The sequence below is a fragment of the Megalobrama amblycephala genome, linkage group LG6 (genome assembly GCF_018812025.1).
Source record: "Megalobrama amblycephala isolate DHTTF-2021 linkage group LG6, ASM1881202v1, whole genome shotgun sequence".
NCBI lineage: Eukaryota > Metazoa > Chordata > Actinopteri > Cypriniformes > Xenocyprididae > Megalobrama > Megalobrama amblycephala.
In genome coordinates this window covers 29838233-29860157 of record NC_063049.1, presented here as the reverse complement: position 1 = coordinate 29860157, position 21925 = coordinate 29838233, and the positions used below count along the sequence as shown (strand labels likewise).

Here is a 21925-nt window from a genome sequence, read left to right as displayed (position 1 = left end):
ACAAATTTCACCATCGTAAGCCCAGTGGATCAATGTGTGTCACATTTTAAGAACATAACATTGCCCTCATGATGCGAAGCACTTCACAAATGACACTTTCTATGCATAAATGGAATTTAGCGAAAAAAATCAGCCTTTATTTTGTAATGTCTTCTCTGACGTGTACAATCTAATGAGCTTTCTCCATTTCCAGCGAACCTTCATTGGCGAGTGCATGCCTGAATGGGCGGCAGCTCTCTTTGCCTCTTCTGGTAAAAGCATCTGTTAAGCATGGCTCAGGAGCTTGTTTGACGTTTATTACCAGAACATTTCCTCTGTGTCCGGGAATGCTGCATCACTGCATTTAAGCAGCGTTTTCTCTCTTTGACAGTGCAAATAAAATTAAATTCTGACGAGCAAAGTGGGGACCGATCTAGAAAGCTCTGTGGTGGAATAGGTTGAAACGAGACTATTGGTGTGATAGATGCTGTATCTGCTGTGTGTTTTGAATTTGGCTTTTTTTGGGATTGTTCAGAAACACCACAGATATGAAATCACTATGATGTGTTCTAATAATTTTGTGTAAAAAGACTTTTTTTTTTCTCTACATATTGATTAATGTGAATCCAGTAATCTGATGAATAAAGGGGTTAATGTTGTGATCTTGATAAATATTAAATATAATCAAATATATGGCTCTAGGCTCACAGGGCATGCCAAAAGCTTAATCCATATTATCTACCCAATTATAAAAATGCTATATAAAAAAAGTATTCAGATCATGATAAATGCATGTGATTTTGATTGCCTTAATTAATCAGACTGAACCATATTTGGTGCTGGAGATGTCTTGATACAGAATTTTGATCTCAGACAATAAAATCAAATATTCAATAAAGCAAATAAAATACATAAACAAAATGATTTATCCTAAATGATGTAGAAAATATACAATTCAAATACCACAGTCAAATCTAAACAACCTGAGAACAACGACAACAAAAACAAGCAGGAAGCTAATCTTAAATGTACAAATTAGCATATTAATTCTGGGTCAAATGGAGTGTAGCTAAACTAGCTTAAGCAAACAGTGCCAGGAATATTTCTCGAGTGGGAAAAATCGAATGACTGCCATGTTGTTTTATGAAAGAACCCCCTCATTAAAATATGTTAAAACTTTGGCATTTTTATATTCAAATCAAGATGAAAAGTTCATTAAAGAGGATAAATATTTCATTAGATACTAAATAAAACAAAGGAATTTTTGGCTTCTCTCAGCATAAAATTCCTTTGAAAGATTAATTAATACATGTAAATTATGCAAATTATGCCCATGCAAATATTTTATGAAGACAATTAAGGGAACCATTAATTACTGCCTTTTTTGCTTCAGTGACATTCATTCATTTAATTTTAATTTCACTTTAACTGTTTTGATGTTTAATCTTGCAACAAAGAACTTTATCTCCCCTCACAGGGTCGTGTAAACTTGCAGAAAACATCGAGAGGCGCGCGCTGAGCATCGGGAAGAGATACCGGGGAGATATTATGTTCGGTATCACAAGGAATTAGTGGCGAGATGTGCTCCCAGAAGCACGGAGCCAGGAAAAACAGTCAAGCTTATTCTTGGAATGGATTCAAAACACTGGAAAAGCAATTAATAAACACAGACTGTGTTAATATAGCAGAATTACAGAGTGTGACAAAAGACAAATAGAAATAATTAGTTCTCTGAAATTATGCTCTCATTATTTCCCCCCCCCAACAGCCAAGTGCTGAAATTATAGCATGTCTCTTTGGTTTTTTTGTATACAGATTGGAATAGAATTTTACCCTCACATGCAAGTGTAATTTATCAGCATCATTTTTTTATGTTTTTGCCATTTAAGAGTAATTATGCCACACTAGTTGTAGGCCACAGTAACCATGACATGAACACACAAAAAAATGCTCTTGTAATTGAACAGACACACATGCTATTTTAAAACACACACACACACACACACTTCCTGTGGGCAGTTTTTAAGTCAATTCTTCAAGGGCATTGACCATATAACCTATGAAATGATTGTATCTTGTAGAGAAATAAATCTAGTTTTGTCAGTACGTTTTTCTCCAGATCATATGACCTAAATGTCTCAAATTTCACTATATGTCTGCTCAAAAGAACTACTGACAAAAGCAATTCAAGTAATAATAAACAAGCTTCTCTCCCCTCTATGCTTATACTAACTTAAGCAATTAATGCTGGGAAATTATTCATCTTTAGACATAAGAACCATCATAATGCTAATGACATTGTATGCTCTAAAAAAAAAAAAAAAATTTCCTGTTCATCAAGTGAGTGTCACTTGATTTAGTTGGGTAAAAATCATACTCCTTGCACTGGATCTCCATTTATTTTTACTAAAAACTTCCTTCACACACACACAAAAAAAAATTAACTAGGCTAATCAAACTGGGTTACGGGGCTTTTACTTGCGACGGGGTATTAAAATGCCATTTCCCACATTTCATAGCAATTTCCACACACTATTTTCAAAGGGAAATTGAGACCACTCAAGACGACGTTTTTTTGTATCGCATGTGCTGCTGGGTACAATTAAAATAGACATCAGAGCGACGAGCGACTTAACACTTAAGGTGTAGTTAAAAGAGTGTGACTGAAACATTTGCAAATGGGCAAGTGGTTTTTTGTGAAACGATACCAGACTAAACCGGGTCCATAAACACCCATAAACCTATAAAGTGTGTGTGTATTTATTTGAGTGGGTGTGTTGTGCTCCACTGTGGGTCATCTTCAGATAATGAAACTTCTTATTATGCTCATTAAATTGCATTGGTCTCTGAGGTACACAACATAGACAAGGTCTTACTGTCAAGGGGGACTATCTGTAAAATGATTCTATCCAGTGATTATATCCATATAATCTTATCCTTTACCTTCATCTATTGAGCTGAACACCATATTGACTGTGATATACATGTGTGCGTATATATATATATATATATATATATATATATATATATATATATATATATATATATATATATATATATATATATATATATATATATATATATATATATATATATATACACACACACATGTACAATACAACATATATCTTTTGTGTTCTGTAGAAGAAAGAAAGAAAGTCATACAGGTTTGGAAGGACCTGAAGTTGAGTAAATGATGAAAGAACATTCATTTTTTGGGTGAACTATTCCTTTAATATTATTTTAATACATCCCTGCTGGTAAAAAGTACAAAACAAAAGTACAATTTTAATTGACTCAGTGGGCTTGTTTAATGTTTAATCTTCTCCTTGTACCTTGTTTAATATCCCATCAAACTCCTTCACACCCTCACAAAGAATTAGCTCTCCATTTCAGCAGACTGTGTCACTGTCATATTTTCATATATTTTCCCAGTCTAGAAATGTTCTCTTGACATATCCCACTGATCTTGACCTTCGTCTTGAACTGTAGGATCTGCGGCCCAGATGGCAGGCTGCATGCATGAACAGCAGGCCGAGTTAAAGCGAGGCTCATATACGGGAGCTGAGCCGAGATTTATAGTCTCCTGAAAAACACGTACCTTGTATTGTCCTCTCAGCATCTGTTCTGCCACTGCTGCGGTCAGTCTCTATCTCCTGGGTCAACGAGTCTGGCAAAATGAAAAGATAATGACGATTAAACATCCATGACATCTGTGCTTAATTAGGAAAGTTTTCTAGCCTCGTCTTTTTTCGTGATGGGTGGAGGGTGGATGTGCTCAGCAGATCGCTCGGGTCAGGGCGAAGTTTCGACCAATGGATAAGTGGTGTTCTGAATACTGAACAGAGCATTTCGCCACATGTTAGTCTAATCCTATAGATCTTGCTAGGCTTGGTGCAGATGTAGCTAATGTAGAATATACTTGTTTCATTCGACACTTTAAAGGGTTAGTTCACCCATAAATGAAATTTCTGTCATTCAGTACTCATCCTCATGTCGTTCCAAATCCGCAAGACTTTCGTTCATCTTCGGAACACAAATTAAGATATTTTTGATGAAATCCGAGAGGTTTTTTTATCCCCCATAGAATGCAACGAAATTACTACATTCAAGGTCCAGAGAAATAGTAGACATCATTAAACAGTCAATGTGACTACAGTGGATCAACCATAATGTTATGAAGCGTCGAAAATACTTTTTGTGCGCAAAAACAAAACAAAAATAACGACTTTATTCAACAATTTCTTCTGTTTTGTAAAGTATTCGTGTCGTTATTTTTGTAAAGTGTTCTTGTTGCTTCATAACATTAAGGTTGAACCACTGTAGTCACGTTGACTATTTTAACGATGTTTTTACTACTTTTCTTGACCTTGAATGTGGTAATTTCGTTGCTTTCAATGAGAGATAAAAACCCCCTCATATTTCATCAAAAATATCTGAATTTGTGTTCTAAAGATGAACGAAGGTCTTGAGGGTTTGGCACGACATGAGGGTGAGTGATTAATGACAGAAATTTCATTTTTTTGTAAGAAATTTCTAACCTTTAATCATTTTAGGATGTATTAAAAATGTGTCCAATGCAGTGTTATTTCAGTATTATTTAGAACTTATTAATTTCTTGAATTAGTTTTTTATATTTTTATATCTCTATAGTTTTAATTTATTTTTATCTTAGTTTTAGTAATTTTAGCACTTTAACTTAGTTGACTTTAAGTTAGTTGACAAGGCAACATTTCTATTTTTGTTTTTTTGTTTTTTTTTAGGTTAATCATTCATATCATATTTTTATTTAATTTTATCTAAGCATTATTTAATTTAACAAAAAGTATACAAAATGTAATGGTTTTAATTACATTTTAGTTAATAATAGCAACTCTTATGCTCAAATTACTTTGACACTAAACAAATTTGAAAAAGAAAATGCTTGTTTTTATGGTAGATATGGTTTTTAAATGACCTCTTATCACTGTCAAATACAGTATCGTGACCACAGTGTACCTTATAATTTGTCCCAAACACATTTTCTGGATAAATGTGAAAGCTTCAAGTCTCTTTTAATACATAATACAATTTACAATTAACTTTAATTAATATTTAATGCCCAATTGTGTATTTTTTTGCTCAGTAGCTGTATATTAATTGGAATCGTGTACTCTATAGTCACCCGGTCATTATCCCAAAATAAACCCCTGCAGTGAAGACCCCAACGTGAATGTTTTGTTTTTTGGTAATGACTGGCTTCCTATATTATCTAACATACTGAAACATATTTCATCAGAATATTCTCAGCAAAAATACAACACAATAAAGAGGATATTTAACATGAAGTGACCATTATCGACATTGCAAATTCCCTATCTTGGAATCCACAACTCATAGAACTTAACAATGAAATGGAAAAATAACACCCTTTAACAAATTTAAATATGTCAACGTTCTGGTAAGTTGTCTCACCGTTGAGTGATCTGAGACTTTCTGTGGGTGATGTCTGTTTCAGGGTTTGCTCTGCCTGCTCTCGTCGTTTTGATTCATACTCCAGTGCCTCCTGCAATTTCCTCTTTGCTTTCTTCTCCTTCTTCAATCGCTTCTGAATGATCGCTGTGTGCAAAGAACACAGAAAAGCAGCAGTCAAGGACCCCAGTCATATGCAGAAGTATATCTGATATTAAAGACTAAAGGAAGGAGAGCTGGTGTTCAAACTCTGTCAGTGAGGAAATATTCATAGAAAAGTTGCAGCTGAAAAAATGTTCTCGTTCAATGAGAAATTGACTGTGTCATTAGCGAAATAATTGAGCCAGCGATAACCTGGATTAACCTAGGTTAAAATGCCAATGAGACGAGGTTAAGGGAAACTTTCTGTGAAGAAGGAGAGAAAAGAGGCACACTGAATATTAAACAGAAGAAAGCTGGAGGGCTGTAGGCACATTTATAAGGAACCTTCTGTGAAACTGCCTTAATAAGCTCAATTTGATTCATTATGTAGGATAAATACAAAGAACATGAGACTATTAAGTCACACTTAGAAATACTTTTGTGCAGAAAAAAAATCTAAATCATTTATTGATGCCAAAATGTAGATTCATAATTATATGTTCATGCAATAATAAAATACAATAGAGTATGTAACTAGAGGCCATCTGTAATGCACATATCACTTTTAATCTCAAAGAGAGTTAAATTATTAGCTAAACTATTATCAATCTGTAGTCCAATCATGGCCTTCCCCCGAGAAATATTGTGGCTCATTTAGAAACATTTACCATATAAATTACTTATTTTATTCATGTTTCCATGAGTTTAACCACACTCACTCGAACGAAGGCTTTGTACAGTATATCTTTCTAATGCACCCTGTGCATTTAGACATCATCTATGTATGAAGTTACGGTAATATACTGTATTCCCACAAGCACTTCTGCACACATAATCAATTTGTGCTCATGTATTGATCGTAATGTGAATATGCCTCATTCTGCTCGATTTATGACCTTGTCTCTATCACTTTGGCAGCACGCTTTTTTGTGTGCTTGTAATTAACAACTGAGCTTGTAACATGGATTTTCAGGTTATTTTAATGCACTTTTGCACTAATTGTTCTATACTTTGAAATTATTCATTGCGGTTCATTTAAGGAGATTTTTGGTACTAGTCCATGCAAACATTTTTGCGGGTGGTTGCTTATAATCACAAGACAAAAAAAGGCCACCATCAAGTCTCTATGAAAACTCATGCCTAGAATTTTCAGCAGCAATTACTTCAGTGTCACATGATCTCTCAGGAAACATTCTAATATGCTGATTTGGTGTATAAGTAGCATTTCTAAATGTTATCAGTTGAAAACTGTTGACTGTGATGCATTTTGTTTTTTTTAGGATTCTTTGATGAATAGAAAGTAAAAAAAGATTTTTTTTTGTAACAATGTGAAAGTGTTTACTGTCACTTTTGATGCCTCCTTCCTGAATTAAAGTATTAAACATTTACTTAAGAAAAAAACTTTTGAACGGTATTGTAAGTCTATCTATTTTTTTTTTCTATTTTTTGTTTGTTTTATTGTTAGCTAGTCAGAAATCAAAAGTATGGTAACTAAAAAACAATTCACATTCATGTTCTTAGCACAACCAAGATATGAACAAAATTCAAAATAAGGGGAAAAACCTTGATAATGAATTCTTCAGATTTTTTGTAACATCTGATATATTTAAATGTTGTATTCTAAGCTTAATTAGAGTGCTCAGTGTAAATGAGTACACCCCCTTTGAAAATTAACATTTTAAACAATATCTCAATGAACACAAAAACAATTTCCAAAATGTTGACAAGATTAAGTTTAATAAAACATCTGTTTAACTTATAACATGTAAGTAAGGTTAATAATATAACTTAGAGAACACATTTTTCAGTTTTACTCAAATTAGGGTGATGCAAAAATGAGTACACCCCACAACAAAAACTACTACATCCAGTACTTTGTATGGCCTCCATGATTTTTAATGACAGCACCAAGTCTTCTAGGCATGGGATGAACGAGTTGGTGACATTTTGCAACATCTATCTTTTTCCATTCTTCAAGAATGACCTCTTTTAGAGACTGGATGCTGGATGGAGAGTGATGCTCAACTTGTCTCTTCCCCATAGGTGTTCGATAGGGTTCAGATCTGGAGACATACTTGGCCACTGAATCACTTTCACTCTATTCTTCTTCAGAAATCCAACAGTGGCCTTAGATGTGTGTTTAGGATCATTGTCATGTTGGAAAAGTGCATGACGACCAAGGGCACGGAGTGATGGCAGCATCTTCTCTTTCAGTATAGAGCAGTGCATCTGTGAATTCATGATGCCATGAAATGCTGGCAAACTCTAGGAGGGCTTTTTAGTGCCTGGGCTTTAGGAGAGGCTTCTTCATGGATGGCACCCATGCATGCCATTCCTCTGCAGTGTACGCCATACTGTGTCACGGGAAACAGTCACCCCAGTTTGGCTTTCTACTTCTTTGGATAACTGCAGTGAACTTGCATGGCAATTTTCTTCAACCCTTCTCATCAGAAGATGCTCCTGTCGAGGTGTTAACTTTCGTGGATGACTTGGACGTCTCTGTGAGATGGCTGCAGTTCCATCTTTTTTAAATTTTTGTACCACTTTTGCTACAGTATTCTGACTGATAAGTAAAGCTTTGCTGATCTTCTTGTAGCCTTCACCTTTCTGGTGTAAAGAAATAATTCCTCAGGTCTTGTGACATTTCTCTTCCATGTGGTGCCATTGCTGACAGCATTAAATGGGAAGGGGTTTTAACACCCTTTTATATTCAACTGTCTGCTGGACACCTGTGTAATGAATAATTAGACTCACCTGTGGTTGAATTCTTGTTAAATTAGACATTTGTAGTCTAAAATTTACCTTTGCGCAAGAGACTTTGAGTGGGGTGTATTCATTTTTGCATCACCCTAATATGAGTAAAACTGAAAATTTTGTTCTCTAAGTTATATTATTAACCTTACTTTCATGTTATAAGTTAAAGAGATGTTATATAAAACTTAGTCTTGTCAACATTTTGGAAATTGTTTTTGTGTTCATTGAGATATTGTTTAAAATGTTACTTTGAGCACTACACTGAGCACTGTATACAGTATACAGCACATGACATGCAGACAAAAATATATATTGTGGCCACAAAGAACTTAATTACACAAATTAAGAATTTTTTCTCTCGTTTTAGTAAATCGTGGACACGATTTACTTATTCGTTCACTCGTTTTAGTAAATCGTGACCAAATTGAACTAATTTGTCCCTTCATTTTGATTTAACTAAAACAAGGGAACAAATTATTAAAAAGTGGTCATGATTTAGTAAAACGAGGGAACAAAGAATTATATCAGACATGCGATTTACTTGAAACGAGGGAACGTGTCTATTTACACTAAGTGCAAATAGCATCCCTTGTTGGCAAATGCCATTTACACTAGCTCCGCCCACCTATGTCTGGTTGGGCCACAAGTTTTAAAAAAGGTGCGCAGAATTCAACATCTTCAGTGGCGCAGAAGTAGTGAGTAACACTCGCAAATCTGGCTTTTAAAGCAATCGATGAGGGTTCGAATCCGCCTTTTGTCAAGCTCACATTTATTTTCAATAAAAATGAAAATAATGCTCTAAAAGTGGAAATAGTGTGAGTTAAAATAGAGTGTTTAATATTATTAAAAGTGTTTATTGGGTAGGGTTAGGGGAAGGTGTAGGGAGGGTTTTTAATCTCCCAATAAGGAAGCATCCATTTAATAATTTTAATAAATATAACCATTTACACTCTATGATATTTTTGCATCCTGTTAATATACAAAAATACTGATGTGCAAATAGTATCTGCCAATATAAAGTATAGATCGCATCTAATTACTAATTACTCTTATTGCAAAGAACTGATACATTTACATGGTGTAGATATAATCTATCGCTATTTTTACCTAGTGTAAATAGCATATCACTAATGCCTTGGACACACTTAACGACTAGCTAAAACTTTCAAAGACTGAGCTCAACAAACAAAGACTGTTTCCTCCGTCTGAAGCCGATTTAAATGCTTACACACGGAATTTAAACAAACACGACTGAACACAACTGGCTCTGACTCGGCACGTTTGGGCATGATCAGTCATAAGTATCAAATTACACTCATAATCGGCCTTAAAATCGTTAAGTGTGTCCACTTATGCTGCTATTGTCACTTAGTGTAAATAGCATCTATCGCTAAGAAAATATTCTATTTCAACTTAGTGTAAACAGTATTTAATTGCTATTTACACTTGGTGTAAATAGCATCTATCGCTCTTTGCACTTAGTGTAAATAGCATCTGTTGCTATTTGCACTTAGTGCAAATAGCCACTGCCATTAGTAAAACATGCTGATGTATTAGTAAGCTGTGGGAACAAATTGTTATTTTGTGGTCGCGATATACATATTTTTTATCCTGCATGTCATGTGCAGGGCCCAGTATAATAATGGTGGTTGCTTTTGCACCATTGCAAAACTTACCCAGAACATCTTTAGTAACTTAGCAATGCTCTTGTGGTTGCCTATATTTCTTAGCATTTGACTAACAATACCACAAAACCACCCAAAACGACACATGAAAGCAACACACACACAAAATGTATAATCTTTTACATTTTATCACATAAAATTCTAATGTTGGTTTAATTTTTATAGATAATTTTATAGACAGAAGTCCTCAACCTAATTAGTCATACTGAGAATTTACATTAATAAGCTGATTACAATGAAACAGTTGACATAAAAAGATGACACATGGTATATTTTTCAAGTGGCAAGAAAAAAAGCCCTAATAAATACAATTCACAGGAGCAAATATGGCCCCTAAATGGAATTTCTAAAATTGGTGCGTATAGTAAAAGACTTTGCCTTTTTAATTAAATGCCTCTAGAACCGGGAATCAAACTATATGGGTGACATATAAATTGTGTTTACTCTATGTGGTTTAGGTGTGTGTGTGCGTGTGCGAGTAGTACACACCTCTGTTCTTCTGCTCGACAGCCAGTTGTTTCTCCAGGGTTTCCCTGAGCTCTCGCTCTCTAAACAGCTCCATCTTCAGCTCCGTCTTCTCCAGCTGCACTTGTTTCTCTTGAGCGCGGGCGTTATCAATTGCCACCTTCAGCAAACCCTTCAACAGCAGCAAGAGACAAACTCACATTATACAAAGTCCACACACACCTACTCAGGAGTCAATAAACTTTACCAATGGTTTGCTTTATGATAAAGCAGTGTCACTTTAAAGTTACAAAACTACTTTGAAAAAAACTTTTTGTCCAAAGTCAATGTCAAAGACGAAAGTATTCCAAAAAAAAAAGACTGGATATGAGGGTGAGTAAATGATAACAGAACTTTCATTTTTGAATGAACTGTCCTTTCAAGTTTGATCACTGTCGCATTTCTTCAAAAGAACAGCAACATGTCATGGACCCAATATGAGCTTTAATGAACTTATAACTTAACTGTTTGTCAGTTTGTGAAGCAGCAGGATGTATAAGAACGATCAAATCTTGAAGTATAAAGCAGCCTATCTCAAAACAACAGTTAAAGCGGTATTCACCATTCAAACAGCGCGGTGACCATTTCAAAACAATTATTCCCTGTACGCATGCAATTAAGCCAAATGCAATGGGCTATATCATACTAATTGTTCCTTCTTATGACCCCAATTTAGACAAAGTTGCTTTATCTCAATTTTCAGCTTGGGTTCGTTTTGTTGATTTGTGTGTGAATGTTCAATCAAAACATTACCCTGAAATCATGATTAAAGATGACTGACTGAACTGAGTCCTGCTAATTAACAATGGGGCCGAAAGCAGCGCGATAGATCTGATGGCCATATCACAAGAGCAATGAGCAAACCTCTCACTCCCCATACTGTACCCACATCATTAGTCTCAGAGGCGGTGTTAATCAACTACATTCATCTTTCTGACTGGGTCTTACTTGCATGACAACCACAGTGGTGATCAAGGAAGTCATGGTGAATATATGCGGTTGTGCATTTGTTTTGATGGGGAAAAAACATCAGCTGGAGGAGCACCCAGAAAACTAGCATATTAACTTTTTGCTACACCTGCCACAGGCAACTGAAGTTAAAATAGTTCAAATAACTTTTCTATTTAAATATATTTTAATAAAGCTGAAAGCTGAATTTTCAGAAGCCACTACTCCAGTCTTTATATCACATGATCCTTCAGAAATCATTCTAATATGCTGATTTGCTGCTCAAGAAACATTTCTTATTATTTGTCGAATATAAAAGTATTACTTTCTTTCAAAAAAAAAAAAAAAAAAAAATACAGACCCCAAACTTTTGAACTGTATATAAACTTTTCTCTACTCTTCAGCACTTACACATCTGCTCAAGTTTTTGTAAATCCAAAAATTGCTCGTGCATGTTAAATTGCTTATTTTCCTCTTTTAAAAATGTTGCTTTAAATAAAAGTATATTCTAAATGATTACATGTAAACAGCATAAATATTTCTTAATGTATGATTGTTTGGCTTAACCTCAAGCATGATGCAAATATCACTGCACATCAGCCTCCCTTTACAATATTTTCCAAACAGTGGCTTAAGACTGCCATAAATTGTGATAAACGACTTGATGTGCCATCTCCTTCCATTATGTGTAATCTTCAGAATCACTGGTGTTTGCTGTGTTTTGACACATGACGTGATAAGATCATGACATGTGTCAGCTGGCCAGTCCACAGTGGGATAAAATAAAATGTTACTATAGCAACCAGCAGATAACCTGCTAAAATTCAAGAGGAAAATTCTTTGATGATGATGTTTTATTGGAATCACTATATTACTAAATTATGACCTTTTATTTTTACATTTATAATTTATTGGTAATACTGAGAAGTCCAATTCACAATTCATCAATGTGGTTTGTTCAAGTTTAGCAATTTGGTTAATTTTAACATTAATTTTGGATGTTGTTTAATAGTTTCTTTGGATGTCTCATTCCAATAAGTTAAAAAAAGTCATTAATCAACACCATTTTCGAATGGCCGTTTGAGGAAAATATTCAGTCATGCACTACGTAAACTAGTGTTGTCAAAAGTACAGACTTCGGTACCAAGTCGGTGCTGAAATTTTAAAAATGTGACAAGTGCTGTTGTGCAGATTCGTGAACACCTCTGATTGGCCTTTGTGTTCGCGTGATCATCAGATATGTCTGTAATTGGCTTCAATGATCAACGGTTCAAAAACATGTTGTAAATAGTCATCAATGACGCTCTTTGCCGAGCACTCACACAGATACAAGCGGGAGATACAAATGCTCCCGCTTTCAAATTCAAACACTCCCGCGTTGATCATTGAAGCCAATCACAGACATACAGTACAGTCCAAAAGTTTTGAACCACTAAGATTATTAATGTTTTTAAAAGAAGTTTCGTCTGCTCACCAAGGCTACATTTATTTAATTAAAAATACAGTAAAAAACAGTAATATTGTGAAATATTATTACAATTTAAAATAACTGTGTACTATTTAAATATATTTGACAAAGTAATTTATTCCTGTGATGCAAAGCTGAATTTTCAGCATCATTACTCCAGTCTTCAGTGTCACATGATCCTTCAGAAATCATTCTAATATGCTGATTTGCTGCTCAATAAACATTTATGATTATTTTCAATGTTGAAAACAGTTTGGGGTCAGTAAGAATTTTTATTTTTATTTTTTTGAAAAGAAATTAAAGAAATGAATACTTTTATTCAGCAAGGATGCATTAAATCAATCAAAAGTGGCAGTAAAGACATTTATAATGTTACAAAAGATTAGATTTCAGATAAACACTGTTCTTTTGAACTTTCTATTCATCAAATAATCCTGAAAAAAAATATTGTACACAAATATTTTGTACAATTGTACACATTAAATGTTTCTTGAGCAGTAGATCAGCATATTAGAATGATTTCTGAAGGATCATGTGACACTGAAGACTGGAGTAATGATGCTGAAAATTCAGCTTTGCCATCACAGGAATAAATTACTTTGTGAAATATATTCAAATAGAAAACAGTTATTTTAAATTGTAATAATATTTCACAATATTACTGTTTTTACTGTATTTTTAATTAAATAAATGTAGCCTTGGTGAGCAGACGAAACTTCTTTTAAAAACATTAAAAATCTTAGTGGTTCCAAACTTTTGGACTGTACTGTATGTGTTGAGCGTGTTAACACAACGGCCAATCAGAGGTGTTTACAAATCCGCTCAACAGCGCTCAAAGCGTCACATTTTTAAAATTTAAGTAATGACTTGGTATCGAAGTCGGTACTTTTGACACAAAATGTAAACCAACCTAAGGGCCTTTGATGGTCTTAGCTGGTTTTCCAACATAACGCATATATGTCATCAAGCATTTTATTAATGCTTTGTGAATAGTCTGAATTAGTCCAGGGAGAACAGAATCAAGAAAGACCGTTCATGGTGTATTTCACTCTCTGCTAAATATCTTCTGACAGAGAGGTCTCTTACCTGGATGTTAGTCAGAAGGGTCTCTATAGACGACAGGCCATCAGGGAACAGGAAGGGTGAAGGGAATCCTGGAGGTAAAGTCTGACCCGCAAACGACAGCCTCTCATAGCCGTCTCTCGCAGTTGGCGTGCACATGGGGGTTTCTTCTGGTGGCAAACAGAGAAACATACACATTCAGCACAACAGATGACACACTCCATGTAGTACTGTGCTGTAAAATAAATCATTATTTTCCTGAATTGGTGTTTATACACCCAGATTGTTTGTGAGATGTAAAATTAACATCTATACAAGCATGCCCAATCAAGCACATATGATTGATAGCCCATTCTGTCAGTGTCACACGGCACTCTATTATTGATGCTTCTGTATTTATAGCCACTATAAATGCTTGAGAGATTTTACATACAGATAAAATGAGAGGCTCTTCTAAGAAATAGGCATTTGCATTTTTGGAAATGATGTGTTTCTCGGTAGCACCGAGGGCATGGATATGTTGGGAGACAAAGCCCACCCGTTCCATATGGCACGAAAACTCTCTGATAGGAAAAGACCGCACTCAAGCAGATGCATATGGCAAGCTGAGATTATCAAGGGCCCTGGCTTCTCAACAAAGGCCATATGGCACAAGGTGGTGAACCCTCATTGACCATGTTTCAACACTACTGCCGCCCCCTCAGCAGACTGGCAATGCCATTCTGGGCAAATGAATTAACCCTCTCAAAGGAATCGGTGCATAAAAAATCAATAAGATTGGAAGAGATTCAAGAGGAACCTGCTAGAAAAAAAACTGAGGAAAATAAATATCATTTATTTTCTCTCAGTCGATGGTTGACACATAAATGTGCAGGTGTAAAATGTCACAGGTGGGGCTGCCGTTAAAACCCTCTGGAAATAAAAGAAAAAGGATTTTATGTCTACCAGACAAATAAAAACAGGGGCTGGCACATTAAAGAGTATATATTTTATCACCTAGTCCACTGGGACTTCCAGCTGAATGTCATAAGGAGAGAAAATGCTGGGATGAGCACTGTAAAGTGTGCAGCATGTCTTTACAAACAGCTTTCCAAGATTAATCACCATGTCAACTTATTAAACATTGTGCTGGTAAATGAAAGTAATCTAAAGTACCTCGTGTTAGAAAAAAAATTATGAAAAAATTAAATCCTCTTTATAGTGTAGTAAACATGTTCAATCAATATGCATTACATTTACATTTATGCATTTGGCAGACACTCCAATCCAAATCCATTTACAATACACTTTAATATTATGTGTTTCTTGGAATTGAAACCCATGACCTTGGTGTTGCTTGTGCCATGTTCGACCATGAGCTACAGGAACACATGCACTGAAATAAAAACGTTTTTTGGTTGCATTTAACAAAAGTATTATAATTCATTATTTAATAATTCCACAAATTAAAGTTGCATTTCATAGATAGATAGATAGACAGACAGACCTGAAAGAGAATAATGTGAGTGCGGACACTGAGCAGGTGTCCAGTGGGGCTGAAATATAAAGCAGATTCCTGCTCACTTCCTGTGAACAGCCACCAGAGCCTGTCAGTGCTCTGATGACATCATCTGCCATTCATCAGTTCCGTTAGGGCAGACCTCTGCCATCTGCTGCACGGACAATCATAACTCTACATCCATCTCCACACACACACACACACACACACACACACTCACACTTACACACAGGCCATCAAAACTCCACATTTATCTTAACAGCCACAGCCTTATACAGGCTATCATAGGCCCGCATCCATCACTACACACACGTAAAGGCCTCATAACCCCCTGAATCCATCTCCACACACACATGGACAAACATGTACACACAGACTATCATAACTCACTTTAAACCACACAGCCCTGCACTGACACTATCTTCACGCTGTCATAGCGTGCTGCCAATCACATCATAAGTCTGCCTGCTACAAAACGAGAAAACACACAGGGCATGTCACCAACTAACAGAACACAACAGGATGATTCAGACTGTCTAAATGGCAAAAACCAAGAAGAATGTCTATTAATGTAATGCATTATTAAAAAATGATAATGTCTTTTGATATACATGCCGTGTAGTCCATTTTATCTATTAGGGGTGCGCAAATAAATGTGTGTACCATTTTGTGCATGCTCATTTCCCCCATTTTTTTGCTGTTATCTAACACTTACTTAATGTTAATCTATAAAACACTAATAATTTAACTAATTTCAAAATTAATATCCATTTTTATACTGTATATTATAATATTGTCATGCATAAATTCACTGCCTGACTGATTTTACTGTTTTATTTGCAATTTAGATAAAATCTAAATGAGAAAATCTGTAAAAAAAAAAAAAAATCATTGTTTTTATATACCTCATATTTAATTAAACTATACATAATGGTTTATTAATTTAGGGTGAGTGTTTGATTAAACTATGCAATATTTTTTATATTATATTATATTTACAAGATAATACAAGTGATTATAAAGGTGTATTATGATCATTACTAGTCATTTAAAAGCCTAGAATTGTATTTCTCATGCATTTCAGTTGAAGTATCAAACCCCAGAATCAGGCTCTTATTCAGAATTAATGTTTATATGACTCCCTAAATCATGCACAAACACGGCACGACTCGAGGAGCCCCTCTTCTGCCATCAGCATTCACTAACGCCAGCCAAAGCTTGGTAACAGCTGGTCCTACATTAATTAGTTTAAAGTATTTATTTCAACCATCTCCGCAGCAGATTGCAGCAAAACATAAGAGATTATTCCGAGCATCTGCAAATGCCCTGGAAACATTCAGCCAACCAACAGTTGAATATCAGCCGCCACTATTAAGACTTTACGATTCGAAATTCTTGGACGGAAGAAAGGCCAAGAGGAGTGCTGGGAATCCATGGAGGGTCTCCTCCAATCTCTCCCCAATTTAACTAGCATTTCACTCCGGTTCATTACCGACAATGGGCGGTCGAATGATGGATTTGCATTTGCTTGTAATCAAATGCAAAAGATAATTAAAGAAAACAATGTTTTAATGCTGTTCGATGGCATGGTTTTGTGCAAGCATTAACAGATCGTGTAAACAGAGTGAATTATATTCATTTTAAGTAACTGCTACATCACAGAATATACAGTACTGTGTATACACAGTATGTTTTCTTCTCTTTGTCTCATTTATGGCTCTGATTCTTTGGATGCCAAACATGTAGCGAATCAGCAAATGAGAAACAATAGAGGAGAATTGGATGTCAGAAGCTTGTATTTGGTTTGCAGCCACCGTAGTCCTGGATTTGGTGTTGGCATTAATAATACATCATTGCTTAAACCAACTTCTGCTTTAGACTCAGCAGGACCTCGCCGCAAACACAATGCTGGATCACAGGGTGGTTCATATTGCTTTGTTACTAGGAAACAATCTGTCATGCATTAGAAAACAAACAGCACATTTCATCTCAAATGACCAATTCAGCTCTCAAATAACCGAAATTTGCCATTTTTTTGGTCATTCTCCATTTACATTTGCCACACTTGAGCGCAATTGTGTTTGTGAGCATTCTCTTGTTTCGAGCACTCCATTTTGGCCAAGCTTTAGCTGTTTATTTCCTGCCATTGGTCCAGAATCATTGACTTGGACTTAATTACAGTGCCAGACGCCAGCATGATGAAGAGAGCGAAGGAGAGAGCTGTGTTTTCCAGGTGATATTTCTCCACCGGGGCTGCCAGCAGCAGCTGTGACAGGTCCGTTTGCAGCTTTCTGCCTCAAAAATGAAATCCTTATGAAATCCTTTTAGGTCAGCCATGTCACAAATAACATTTCATGCGCAACTGTTTCGCTGGATAATAGGAGCCGCAAATAAAAATGGGACGCTGTAAATACGACGCATTTGGAATGAAATGCCATAATTTAAAACAACGCACATACTCACAATCACACGTAAACATTCGCGCACACACACACACACACACACACACATACGCACACTGTCCCTCCCTCCCGTGGCAGCAGTGGGAGTCCTTGACAGTGTGGTAGCAATGATAAATCACCTTTCCTGTTAATTCTCTCAGTCCTTATGTGTTGTGCTGCTAAAACAGGGGCTCAGAAATCAACTTGACAAACTATGAATGTAAAAAAAATATCACTTGGAGGGATCTGGGCTTATCTCCAATTTACATGTTATTAGATTTGTATTGTGAGCTGTGCTAAGGAAAAGGGGAGAGCGAAAAGAGATGTTTGCGATAAGAGAAGATAAAATGTCTCAAACCACTCTCAAAAGCCTTCGATATCTTTGATGGAAAGTCACGACAAGGAGAGTGTAAACCACTCAACTGATTTTTAATATGATAGACAAGGCACTCTGCGATGAATTGAGTGGAAACCTTGGGAAATTTAGCAACATTCTCTCAATAAATAGCTTTAATTGACCTTGGGAGCTGAAAATGTGCCATATGTTGCAAGTTGCAGTGTTTGAATTGAGGTCCCAGCGGACCTTTCAGCTGATTTCTCCAATGAAGGCACTGAGCCGGAGGAGGGAGAGAAAGAGAGAGAGAAGGGAAAAGCATTGCAGCATTTGGCTAGCCAGTCACTGTGATATATTGACAGGTGAAGCCTGTGTCCTTGCAAACCTGTGTTCCTCGCAGCAGGAGAATTGAATGTTTAAAACGTGGAGGATGTCAGTTCCCCTCTCCGCAAAGGCTGCCGCTACCTACAGCAGACAATTACATTTTATTTGACCTGCCAATGGGGCTGAAGAAGTTGCCTCCTTCCAGGGGAGTGCTTATGACCTTTCAGTCTCATAAATGGAGACAACAGTGCATTACACAGAGGCTAATCTTTAAAACTGCATCATCTACTCTCTCTTCTGCATTCCATTAAATATTTCAACAGCAAACTGTTTTTAATGACCTAACCCAAAGCTTATACGCCTATGTTTAAAGTGTCAGTGTCCACCTGCAGCCCATTTCCTTACTGCTCAGTTTGAAGAAGCTTTTTAAAATGTAAAAGTATCACTAACTCTAAAACAGAATGATGATTAAATATAGGAGAACCAAGGATATTTGTGTACTCTTGCTATCCTATAAAAAAAATGGCAAAAATAAAAGAACTTAAAGGGTTAGTTCAACCAAAAATGAAAATTCTGTCATTAATTACTCACCCTCATGTTACTCACATACAGTGGTTCAATCTTAATGTTATGAAGCAAAAATAATTCTTTTTGTGCTCCACAAAAAAACAAAATAACGACTTAACTGCCAAAGTCACGGCAAGTTCACGTGGTGAACCATTAAAATTTCGAAACTTTTCGAAACACTTATGACGTAACTACGACGTGACTTTGGCAGTTCGATACATGCTCCGAACTACTGATTCGAAACAAAAGATTTGTAAAACTTCGAAGCTTCATGAAGCAGTGTTTTGAAATCGCATCACTAGATATTGTTGAATAAAGTCGTTATTTTGTTTTTTTGGTACACAAAAAGTGTTCTCGTCACTTCATAACATTAAGGTTGAATCACTGGGTGAGGGTGAGTAATTAATGACAGAATTTTAATTTTTGGGTGAACTAACCCTTTAACAAAAAAATAAATAATTACAAATGTTAGAGAAAGGTAGAGAGATTTATTGTAATATGCAGTATGAATAAAAATAATGCATAAGAAAGAAGAGACTTAAAACAGCTTAGTATGCAAATATTATGACGAATTTAAACTGAATTTGAATTGAGGTGTCAAATAGGATGGATGGATGGATGGATGGACGGACGGACTAGATAGATAGATAGGTAGATAGCACAGCTAGATCCGCATTCCCTGAAGGAAATGTCAGCGCTTACAAGGCAGCAAGAGAAAAATATCCAATTTTTAGCTAAGCTTTAAAGCTTTGGTTATGTGCAAATGACCCTTAACAGAAAACAATCCCCTAAACCAGATGTTTGAAGAATATCAATACATCACTGCCTTGCAAGCACTGTAACTAGGGTACAAAACAAAACAGAAAAACAAGAAAGAAAACCAAAAGCATTGAAAGGGAAAGCAATTCTACCTTTACAGCATGTGTACACATGCAGACCACAGTGGGAAATGTGTGCTGTGATCCGTAGTGGGAAAATTCCTTTAGAATGACTTAAAGGTGCATATGTTGTGCATATGGGCATGGTGGATACATACGTGTTACGGGATTGTTCCAGCTATCTACCGCAGAACCGCTAACCCTGCTCACACCCACTTGGCTTTGCTCTTTTCTGCTCTTTAATTCCGAGATGAAAATTAGCCATTACCAAATTCCTGCTGAGAGTCAAAGTCAAGTGCTGGAGTCGGTCGGCCCTGGATTAACAGGTAACATTTGGCTTGGAAAGCCTTATCTCTGAGAAATGCACTGTGGTGTTTCTCTCTCTCTCTCTCTCTCTCTCTCTCTCTCTCCACTAATGTTCCCTACACTTAGAGATTAAATCGCTTGCTGCACAAACCCATTTGAGAGCACAAGGAAGGTGAGGGGGATAATCAGCACAGGCACTGGGCCGTGTTTCCTAAACGCGCTCCCAAACATTACTGTGCACGGGCATAAAATTAGCGTCGGGACCTTAAAACGCTGACATTTCGCATGACTTTTGGGAAAGTGACACCATCATATTTTCTTGTAGGATATCATTAAATTTCAACTGCCCTGTGGCAGAGACTTTCCATTAATAACCAATTCTGTGTGTCACTCCGCGCCCCTCTTCTGAAATAATGAGTCCTTTGGTTTGGCTTAATAAATTGAAACATATTCTCAAGGCCACGCTGAAGACAGCCGCACAGATGGGCAGGCGAAGGGGTGGAAATCTTCATAAATCCTTAACTGTCGCACACGGTCAGGGATAAAAACAAAAGCAGCCTTTATGGTGAGCAGTTCACCTACAGGACTGCAACTAACTACAGCAGGCTATTAAACCACAAACTGTTAAGATTGTAAGCGACATGCACAGAGCATAAAATGATTGTTAGATCAAATAAATAATGAAAAAAAAAAAGACTTTGGTAATTTTTGGATTACTTCCTACTTTAACCCATTTTAGCCCACCGGCAACTATAGTTGCTGCAGTGTATGGTTGTCATTTTCCTTTTGTAAGTTTTTTTCTAGATGTTTTCCATGCTTTATTTTTCAATGACATACAAGAAAACATCCAAATAAAGGATTTCAAGAACAAAAAAAAAAGCCTTCACTTCCTTCCTGTGACATGAGGCTGTCAACTTCCTACCCCTACTTCCCGGAAGCATAGAGAAGGCAAACCTTCCCAAAGAAAAGTAATTTTCATGCTAATATTAGGAATTTTTTGTTGACATATATATATCTACGTAATCATGAGGGTCTCTAGAATCATCCAAACAAGACAAATTTTACAAGAGATCTATAGTTTTTTGTATACTTAGTTAAAAGTCCAAGCGGCAACTATACTTGCCGGTGGGCAAATGACTTGTAAGTACATATATCATGGGGAAATGGGGTATACTGTGTTCAATGGGTTAATAAATCAAGGTTATTGGTCTTGTTTAGTGCTTTTTGCTTTCATAATATTTTCTATTGTTATATATTATTTATTGTTATTTGTTAATTAATTTATTTTTAATTAATTTATTTTTTTTGTTTGTTTGTTATATGTGACCCTGGACTACAAAACCAGTCATAAGGGTCAATTTTTTTAAATAAAGATTTATACATCATCTGAAAGCTGAGTATATATAAGCTTTCCATTGATGAATGGTTTGTTAGGATAGGACATTTGGCCGAGACTCGACTATTAGAAAATCTGGAATCTGAAGGTGCCAAAAAAAAAATCGAAATATTGAGAATATTGCCTTAAAGTTGACCAAATGAAGTCCTTAACAATGTATATCCACTCACAAAAAGAATTTTTTATATA

At 35.9% G+C, this 21925-nt stretch overlaps 1 protein-coding gene across 9 annotated transcripts in view; it reads right to left on the bottom strand.

Moving 5' to 3' along the window:
* dachd (dachshund d) overlaps positions 1–21925 on the bottom strand; it is a 126423-nt gene that overhangs the window by 2254 nt on the left and 102244 nt on the right. For 8 of the 9 annotated variants that reach the window (XM_048193819.1, XM_048193820.1, XM_048193822.1 and 5 more), the window contains 4 exons: positions 14017–14162; positions 10500–10647; positions 5434–5577; positions 3581–3649 (listed from right to left, as the gene is read on the bottom strand). In XM_048193819.1, coding sequence (XP_048049776.1) covers positions 3581–3649; positions 5434–5577; positions 10500–10647; positions 14017–14162 — 507 coding nt within the window. The remainder of the gene's footprint in view (positions 1–3580; positions 3650–5433; positions 5578–10499; positions 10648–14016; positions 14163–21925) is intronic. The other variant, XM_048193824.1, reaches the window with a different exon arrangement.